This window comes from Condylura cristata, unplaced genomic scaffold (assembly GCF_000260355.1).
Source record: "Condylura cristata isolate star-nosed mole 26May11 unplaced genomic scaffold, ConCri1.0 scaffold00014, whole genome shotgun sequence".
Classification (NCBI taxonomy): domain Eukaryota; kingdom Metazoa; phylum Chordata; class Mammalia; order Eulipotyphla; family Talpidae; genus Condylura; species Condylura cristata.
The window spans coordinates 18,372,911-18,383,741 of NW_004567115.1; the positions used below are offsets into that span (position 1 = coordinate 18,372,911).

Consider the following 10,831-nt stretch of genomic DNA (forward strand, 5'->3'; position numbering starts at 1 on the left):
AGATGTAGGCACGCCTTTCCTGCTAGTAGGCCTTCAGAGTGTAGAAGTTGAGTCACTATATTTTCTGAACATGAGCGGTGGTCTGTTGCTACTACAGTTACACACAGTGAATGAGAGATTCAAATTCTTCTAGACATACCTTATGTTTAAGGTAGAGGTTCACTTCAAAGGGTTGTTCTCAGTGTCTGCTTGGCCTATTGTTTCATGTATCCCCTTTATGCTGCACCTGACATACCTGTCAGGCTCCATGCAATGTCAGTTAGCTGTTACTGATCTGTTCACTTTCATAAAGGAGTGCTTTAGGCAAGCATTGTGTTCCCTCGTTTCTGGAAAGTGGCCCTCTCAGTGTTCTGCCTATTTCCTTGTACTTAGTTCTGGACCCAGCACTATTCCTGCTCACTTCCCGAGAAGTAGAAGAAAGTGTTCCTTCTGCTCCCTCCTCACATCAGCTTAAGTAAAGCTTTTGTCTCATAGGAGACAAGAAAGGGTAAGAATTCAGGCTAGGTTTCATTTTTCCTGAAGCACCTCCACCCCTAAGTCTGCCCAAAGAGGGCAGTAAACTTGACTTAGCCTCCATCTTTTTGAAGAATACAGTGAAGTTGACGGAGAAGAGACTGTAAGAAGGTACAAATTCCCATGCATCTCAGCCTCCAGGGGCTCTATATTCTCTCCTAAACCCAGATGCAGCAGTTCATGAAAATAGTTAACTAAAGTAATCTGATTGTATTCATTTTGTATTTCCCAGGTGAACAAGCACTTGTAACCCATCTATATTTTGGAAATCTCTGTCTCCTCAAATTTTGGGCTAAGTGTTTACCCTGCAAACTCAAAATTCTGATGGATTCAAGAAAGCTATAAAGGTGCAGCTGCCTGGTGGTGGTTGTTAGTATAAAACAAAACGTTCTCTAGTTTTCTAGATTCCTAAATGAAAGCTAACATTCCTGTCTTTACCATGTGTATTTTTTTTTAAGATTTATTTATTGATGCATACAGAACTGGGGTACAGGCCAGAGGAGCAGTGAGAGGATTCACCAGAGACAGAGTGGGGGAACAGAACAGGCAGATCAAACAAGTACACAGCTGGGGAAAGCAGCAGCCCAGTTAGGAGAGGTCTGCTGCGCCATGTGGGTCACCTACAGGGCCTGGGATTGAAGTTGCATTGAAGCAACTGTGGCTAGCTTGCAGTGCTACGTCCTAACCCATTGCGCCACCAGGGAGAGCCCTATCGTGTGTGTATTTTTATTCTCTTTACCTTTTTCTGTTATTAAAAGAAGTACACAATTATATCATGTAGTATTTATTCTAAATAAATGTATATAATTTTTAAATATTATGGTAAAGACATTCTTTATCCAGTGGTAAGTTTCCTTCAATATATTTTAAAATCAAACCTCTATGCAGCCTCACACATTATTCTAATACCTCTGAAAATAACTCGACATCTCTTTTAGCAAAAAAAAGTATTTAAATTTTGTTTTAATGTATTAATTCCCTTGTACCTTGTAAATTTATAATGGTGTATGTTCTCTTTGATGGCACAATAATATATAAATTAGATTTCCAGGCCATAGCTCTCACTATTCTGTGATATATAAGCTATAAAATAGATAAGTGCTACTACATGTCAAGTAGAAAAGTTTATTTTCAGTTTTCAGGGAACTGAGAATTTGCATTTTTGGCTGCATAAAAAATATATTGAATGAAATTTACCACTAGGTAAAGAATGTCTTCATCATGTGTACTTTATTTTCTTTTTCTGTTACTCAGAGAAGTACACAATTATATCATGTAGTACTTATTCTAAATAAATATGTTTAATTTTTAAATATTGGTAGAATTTAAGTCATGGTTAAAAATGGCAGAATTTTTCCTTGTGGAAAAATTGACTCCATACTAAAATATTACAGTTTACTATAATATTACAGTTTACAGTATACTATACATTAGAGTTGCATAAATAATTAAAGAGGATTCTATTTCACTTCTTTCTAAATTGTGAGTTTGCAATACTTTTGAAATTTGTAATTAAACTAATGTTCAATTCTTGCTACTTTATAAAACTTAAAAATGGGTACACATTTAAAGAAAACACCTTATTTCTTTAAAGGAAAATTCTACTTACATAGCAAAGACATTCTCAGACTAAAACCTTCCCCACCTGGGAGGGAAATGCACTGGACTTTTGGTGATGGGAAGCCCAAGGGGATTACAACTGAGATGGAAAAATGCACAAAATGACGGAAAAATAAACTACTGAAAAGGAAAAAAAACAAAAAACAAAAACCTTCCCCACCCCATCCCCAATTTACTTGACAAAGTATTTAAAACTGAAATCCAAAATGACAGATATCATATATGTAGTTAATGACTCAAGATCAACACTCAACCCTATAACTGCAAAAAAGAAAAAACTACACTTCCTCATCCTATTTGATAATCAAAAGATTCATAAGTAACTTTAGAGAATATCTGTCACTAACAAAAGCTTGTCCTTTTCCCATACTGCATCAAATTTTCTTATCAGGATGTGAAGTATTATTTCTAAAATAACAAAAAAGTAAATTTTTTTATATAGTTGAACTATAAAAACAAGAAATCGTGAACTTCCATAAAGTACAATTAACCTAAAATCATTCAAATTACACATTCCACTCTGATTAACAATGTTAGATACAGATATTTCTATTCTAAGAAGTGAAAAAAAGCAGAATTATAATATTGTGAATTTTGTCACCTTAAATTTGTAGTATACTTGCAAAGGTAGGAAATTCAAATACAAAAAGGCTTACCTTCATCCACAGAAAATTGACAGCTCTTATCATTGAAGAAAAGAACTTTCTTCTTATCAGGACGGTTTACACATAGTATCTGGTCCCCTAAAGCCTTAAAGATAAGGACATAATTTCAGTTAACTCCAAATTACCTCACCAAAATCTGTACAACAAATGACTACCATTTTAACCCACAATGTACCATTAAGATTCACTAGACAGAGCTTTGGTTGAGTTTCAATCTGGAGAATTCTGTGTTTGTTTTTTTTTTAAAGAATATTTCAAAACCTTTACAGGTTTTGCAAAGGCGAAAAAGGTAAATTTACACTTATCTTTAAAAACCAATAAAATTCAATCTGTATTGTAATTACTGTTTGGGTCCATTGGCTCCTTTTATTAAGTTAGGATAGCTCTTCATGTTCTTACTTTTTCTCTATCTTGAAATACTTTGTTACTTACCTATCATTACCTACCAACTGCTTCCAATCATACTTTCAAAAACTAAAATAAAAAAAATGACTAAACCATCTAGAAACATGACACAACAGTGAAATGAAGTAATCATTCTTCAGTTTTCTTACTGCACTGCACAATGCACTCTTTCAGGAGGACATATTGGATTAGTTTTGTTGTCTTTAGCTTTCACTGAGTAGTGTTGACAATTCTCATTTTGTACTGTTCAGACAAAGACAAAAGTAACATAAGTTCTTTCACTATTACTAATGGATCAGTATGGGAATGGTAAAAGCCTAATAACAGTATTCCACATTAATAATGATGTTGCAATTCATCATAGAAATAAAGTCTCAAACTGTATTTTTTGATAATGATACTAGATATAAATAACCTTGCAAAAATGACTTCACAGTGTAGGCATATATTAAATCACTATGTTGTATACCTAAAACTATATTTTGTTATATGTCAATTGTATCTCATTAAATCTAGAAGGAAAAATAAGGCTCAGTGAATGAACAACATAATTTATGGATAAAAAGTACTTTCATTCACTTCATTACTCAATAGTAAGGACTTTCTTGTACAATATTGTGTGATAAAAATCTATCATCTCATTTAACTAAAAAGACATATAAATGTATTCTTTCATCTTGTGTATTTGCCAGAATGTACCTGATACAGAGGTTTGCTGTGTTAAACTATTAAAATGTGTAATAAAGCTGTTTTTACCATCCCTTTTTATTCTTATTCATGTAAATTATTCATAATATAAGCACTAAAACTTCACTGAACCCAGGTGGGTAATGGTAATGATTATATATGTGATGTAAATGAAATGAACTTGAAAGACATTAAAGGCACAAATAAAAGGAAGACATTTCATGTTCATGGATTGGAAGACTTAATATTAAGATGTCAATAACAACCAAAACAACCTATAGATTCAATACTATCCCTATCAAAAAATGCAGTATTACTTTTTACAGAAAAGGAAAAATCCATCCTAAAATTAATATGGAATCTCCAGGGAGGCTGAAAAGCCAACCAATCTTCAAGAAGTATGAAACTGGAGGAAATGACAAAATAGGAAGCATCTGTCTCCCAAAATAGACAACAATTGAAGTGGAAGAACCTGTATAACTATTTTGAACCTGTGGAGTCTATAGAAAACTTGTAACTTCCACGGAAAAACTTGGACAACATCAAAGAACAGGACATTGGAAAACAACCACTTTAGCAGGGAATACTGAAAGTAATCATATATACAAAAGGGAAAAGTTTAGGAAAGGCCTGGAAAGAGCTTAAGTTTATACAAATAGGAAATATCATTTGTGACAGTGAAAAAGCTCTTAAACCCCTAGAGACAAGGCAAGGATGTCCACTGTGAGGTAACAGAAAATATACACATTGATCTCTGTTCCCAGTTCCTAGCACAGAGCTCCTAAAATCTTATAAGGGTAAGAGTACTAGGAACATCTTTTGTTCTAAATAAGTGACTGTGGGTGGGATCCTGAAGTGCTCCTAAACAGAGGAGAAAGGGGTCGCCAAAAAGCAGCAGCATCATTTATTTGCCCCACCCCACCAATTTTCTAAAGAAGGAAAGACAAAGATGGGGTTGATATGCCTATATGACAAAGCCACTATAAAATCTCCAACTGTAAAGGGGATCTATCACTATCTCCAGTACTGATTAATAATTTAGTAACTGAGACCAAATTAAATTGTATATAATCAGGTTGTGTACTAAAAATTTGTTTGGTGAAGGAAACACCCTACACTCTGGTAAGCACAAGTCAGAAGTGTTCTTTGCAAAGATAAGCAACGAGGAAGAAAACTGCAGGTTTTCCTACACTGACAATGTTCACCACTTCTACTCAACATAGTACTAGAAGTTCTAATCCGAGCAACCAGACAAGAGAAATAAAAGGTATTCAAACTGGAAGGGAAAAAGAAAAATATTTGCACATATGACCTTACATGTAGAAAATACTAAAAACTACATCAAAAACTTGTAACTAATCTTAAAAGGTCAGCAAAGTAGAAGCATAACAAAGTAAACACATTTCTACACACAATATTCTGAAAAGGAAATTAAAAACAATTTCGTTTACAATATCATAAAAAGAATAAAATGCTAAGAAATTAACCAAGGAAGTGATATAGAATAAAAACTCCAGGTCCTCCCTGGTGGTGCAATGGGTTACAACACAGCAAGCCGCTTCAGTGCAAGTTTGATCCCTGCCCAAGAGGAGATCCACATGGCACGGCAGACTCTCCTGACCCACCCACTGCTCCCCTCAGCAGTGTACTTTGTCCATCTACCTGTCCTCTTTCCCTGGTGAATCCTCTCACCACCCCTGCACCTCTGGCTTGTACTCCAGTTCTGTATGCATAAATAAATAAATCTTAAAAAAAAAAAAGAGTAAACAATCCAGAAATAAACCTCTACTTATCTTGTAGTAAGATTTGTAATAGGGCCTCCTCTTGGTAGCACAGGGATTAAATCTCAGCACTATCAAGCTATTACCAACCACTGCAGAATGAGATCAATCCCCAGTCAGAGAACTAACCCACATTTCACAGCATATCTCTTGTCTCACCTGCTGCTCTCCTTAGTAGTATATTTTAGTCAATCTGCCTGTTCTTCCCACTCTGTCTCTGGTGAATCCCCTTATCCCCTGCTTCTCTGACCTACTCCCAAGTTCTTATATGAATAAATAAATAAACGAAAAAAAGTTTTTCACAGAGTGTTAATCAATGGGAGAAGGGAAAGTCTTTTCAACTAGAAGTGCTAGGAAAAGGATATCCACGCACAACAGAATTGGTCTGGAGTCTTATCTAACACGGTAAGAAAAATTAACTCAAAATGGATCTAAATAAAAAGCCTAAAACTATTAAAATTCTTACAACAGAGCAAAAGCTTCATGGCACTGTATTTGACAATGATTTCAAAGACGTGACTGCAAAGGCACAGGCAGCCAAAACAAAAGACAAATCAGATTCCATGAAAATTTTAAAGTTCTGTGTATCAAGAGTAAAAAGGCTGGCCCTCCCTGGTGGTGCAGTGGGTTAAAGTATAGCACTAAGAAGCTAAAGCTACTTCAGCATGATTTTGATCCCTGCCCACCCCAGAGGTGACCCACATAGCTCGGCACACCTCTCCTGACCTGCACACTGCTCCCCTTGTAGTGTACTTCCTCAGTTGGACTGCTCTGCTCCCCACTCTGTCTCTGGTGAATCCTCTCACCGTCCCTGCACCTCTGGCCTGTACCCCAGCTCTGTATGCATAAATAAATAGTTTTTAGAAAAAGTCAAAAGGAAACTGACAGGGGTGAAGGAGAATTTTAAATCTTATCTGTTAACAAATTAATACCCCGAATAGAAAAATAAAACAAAAGCCTAACTCAATTTAAAATCAACAAAAAAGCAAGCAAATTTTAAAGCAAAGGTAAAGGATATGAATAGACATTTCTCCAAATATATAAAAATAGCCAAAAAGCACATGAAAAGATGTTCAATATCACTAATAATTAGGGAAACACAAGCCTACAATGAGATACCACCTGACAAAAACAAGCAATGACAAAGAGGTGAAAACACTGGACACTGCTGATAGGAAAAGTAAAATATTACAATTGCCACAAACATAGTACAGTGGTTCCTTCACAATGTAAAAATATAATGATTTACAATGTAAAAATACACAATCCAGTAAGTCCACTTCTAAGTATATATCCTAAGGAATGCACCTCAAATATTCATACACCTATATTGAAAGCAGCATCACTAATAGAAATAAACATGGAAGGAACTGAAATGCCCATCAAGAGATGAATGGAGAAGTATAACATGGAATATAAGTGTAACATAGTATTAATCTGAGAAAAAGGGAAATTCAGAAGCTCCACAAGGTATAAACCTTGCAAACATGCTAAGTAAAATACTAATCATAAAGACAATACAATTCCATTTATATGAGGTATTCAGAGTAATCAAATGGAGGTTGTCAGGGACTATGGGAAGAGGGAGCGGGAACTGTCATTTAATAACTACTGAAAGTAATGTCTCAGAAAAATATTTCACTTGTACAAAATGTTTATGTTCTGTAATCCTTTTGTAAAATAATATGAATATACTGAACACTACTAAACTGTATTCTTAAAAATGCCTAACCTGTGAAATTTGGTCTGTGTGTTTTTACAATTAAAGCATTTCTGATTTTTAAAAAATTCACCCCTACAAAGAGCTGATTCAGTACATCACCTTAAAAGTAGTGCATCATATTACAGTTGCAGACTGGCCTACTAAGATAATACTGGAAGTTAAAGTAATTATTAGAAAACCCTCCAAATGCAATCACTAAAGAATGAGTAATCTAGAATAGTCACTGGTTTGCCTCATTCTCTTGTTTCTTACTTTAGCAGAATCCTTCTGATTCCTTGCTAACACTGTACAGTTCTCCAAAGCATTTTATTGTCAACAAAAAGTAATAACTATATTCAATCTCCACCAAGAATTGAACAAAGCAACACAGAAAGCTATGCCAAAGAACTCTCTTGAAAAACATCTTCACATTTTTTAAATAAAAGTACTAGATTTTGATTAATGTGGGCACAGTCCCACCTGAAATTGAACATGCTGTGTTTCATAATGCTTCAGCTAAAATCATTAGGGAATAGAGGAACTAAAGACAGGGTGTTAATGTGACTTTACATCACAAAATTAGTTAAAATATACAACTATCAGTTTATAACACTGTCCTACTTTAGAATGTAATGAAAAGTCTACTGCACAGTAACAATACAGCCTACATCAAAATTGTAGAAAAGGAAACATTCAACTGTCAAGCTAGCGTTCAGTAGTATTACATACTGTCAGTGCACAATATATCAACTTTGAGGATATTTATTCTTCATAACATTTGTGCAGGTTGTTGAATTTTAAACATTGTCAAGTTAAAAATCTTGAGTATTCTCTATGAACAATTATATGAAAACAAATTCAACAATTTAGAGTTGTAGGACAAACTCCTACAACTCTACAACTACCCAAAGCTAGACAGAGAAGAAAGAGAACTAAACAGGTCAATTACAAGCAAGGAAATTGAAGGAGTAATCAAAACCCTCCCCAAAAATAAAAGCCCAGGACCAGATGAATTTACAAGTGAATTTTACCAAACATTCAGAAAAGAACTAGTGCCTATTCTACACAAATTCATCCAAAAAATTGAAAAAGGAAAACTAAAACATATGTTCTACAAAGCCAACATCACATTCATACCAAAACCTAACAAAGAACGCACAAAAAAAGAAAACTTCAGACCAATCTCCCTAATGAACACTGATGCAAACTCAACAAAATGTTAAGTCAACAGAATCCAACAATGCATTAAAAGAATAATACACCACGACCAACTGGGCTTTATCCCAGGAGCACAAGGATGGTTCAACATCAGAAAATCAATTAATGTAATCCATCACATCAACTGATAGAAAAATAAAAACCACGAATCCTATCAATAGATGTGGAGAAGGCCATTTGACAAAGTTCAACACCCATTTATGTTTAAGACCCTTGAAATCCTCAGAGTAGAAGAAACATACCTCAACATGATAAAAGCCATATATGACAAACCCACAGCTAATATTATCCTCAACAGAGAAGAGCTGAAAGCCTTTCCTTTGAGATCAGGAACAAGACAAGGGTGTCCACTATCACCACTGCTCTTCAACATTAACACTGAAGTTCTAGCCAAAGCAGCAAGACAGGAAAAAGACATACAAGGAATCCAATCCAAACAGGGTAAGATGAAGTAAAACTGTCCTTATTTGCAGACAATATGTTAATTTACATGGAAAACCCTAAAAACTCCAGAGAAACTAATCAAAGCCATCAACCAGTTTAGCAAGGTAGCAGGGTATAAAATCCAGAGGCCTTGCTATAATCAATCAGAAGCAGAAATTAAAAAAAAAAATCCCTATTTCAATTAAAAAGAATCAAATACCTGGGAATCAACCTAACAAAAGAGGTAAAAGACCTATACAAAGAAAATTACAAAACACTGTTAGGGCCCTCCCTGGTGGTGCAGTGGGTTAAAGCACAGCACTGATAAGCTTGCGGCAGCCACTTCTGTGTGAGTTCGCTCCCCACCACAGAGGTGACCCACATGGCATGGCAGACCTCTCCTAACCCGCCCGCTGCTCCCCTCAGCAGTACACTTTGTTGATCTGCCTGTTCTGCTCCCCCCTCCGTCTCTGGTGAATCCTCTCACTGCCCTTGCACCTCTTTCTGTACCCCAGTTCTCTATGCATGAATAAATAAATCTTTAAAAAAAGAAAAAACTAAAAGAAATACAAGACGATACCATGAAATGGTAAGACGTCCCCTGCTCATGGATCAGAAGAATTAACATTATCAGAATGGTAATCCTACCAAAATACAGCTTTAATGCCATCCCAATAAAAGTCTCAATGTCATTCTTCAAAGAAATAGAAAAAATATGATGAGATTCGTATGGAAAAACAAAAGACTTTGAACAGCCAAAACTCTCATGACTAAGAAGAGAATGGAGGCATTACAATCCCAAACTTCAAGCTATACTACAAAGCCATAATAATCAAAACTGCATGGTACTGGAACAAGAACAGACATACAGACCAGTCGATTTGAATTGAAAACCCAGATATAAACCATAGGTGTATGGGCAGCTAATCTTTGACAATAGAGCAAAGAAAATACAATGAAACAAAGAAAGTTTGTTCATCAAATGGTGCTGGGAAACTGGAAAGCTACATGCAAAAAAATGAAACTAGATTACTACCTCCCATCATACACAAAAATCAACTCGAAGTGGATTAAAGACCTAGACATAAGAACAGAAACTATAAAATATCTCGAAGCAGGGCCCTCCCTGGTGGCGCAAAGGGTTAGGATGCAGCACTGTAAGCTGGCTGCAACCACTTCAGCGCGAGTTCAATCCCCAGCCCCGGACGTGACCCACATGGCATGGCAGACCTCTCCTGACTCACTGCTCCCCTCAGCAGTGTACTTCATCAATCTGCCTGTTCTGCTCCCCACTCTGTCTCTGGTGAATCCTCTCACCACCCCTGCACCTCTGGTTTGTACCCCAGCTCTTTATGCATAAATAAATAAATCTTTAAAAAAAAAATTCTCAAAGCAAAGATGGGCAAAACACTACACCACTTTCAGTAACATCTTTGAAGATACAGCATCCAATGCAATGATAGTGAAGGCCAGGATAAGTAGATGAGACTAAAGTAAGTTAAAGAGTTTCTGTACAACAAAAGAGACATTACAAAAAAACAGACACCCCACTGATTGGGAAAAAATTTTCTCACCCAAAACTAGTGATAAAGGATTGATCACAAAGATATACACAGAACTTATGAAACTAAACAACCCCATCAAAAAATGGGCAGAAGAGCTAAAAAGACACTTCTCCAAAAGAGGAAATGCAGATGGACAACAAGCATATGAAAAAATGTCCAACATCACCTGTAATAAGGGAGATGCAAATTAAAACCACAATGAGATACCACCTCACCCCAGTGAGAATGGCACATCTTCAAACAACTAGCAAC

The 10,831-nt window shown here is 35.7% G+C and overlaps 1 protein-coding gene across 2 annotated transcripts in view; it reads right to left on the reverse strand.

Moving 5' to 3' along the window:
* Positions 1–10,831, reverse strand: part of GTF2E2 (general transcription factor IIE, polypeptide 2, beta 34kDa) — a 67,751-nt gene that overhangs the window by 9,769 nt on the left and 47,151 nt on the right. For both annotated transcript variants that reach the window (XM_012724950.1, XM_004682212.2), the window contains exon 6: positions 2,790–2,883. In XM_012724950.1, the coding sequence (XP_012580404.1) occupies positions 2,790–2,883 (94 nt within the window). The remainder of the gene's footprint in view (positions 1–2,789; positions 2,884–10,831) is intronic.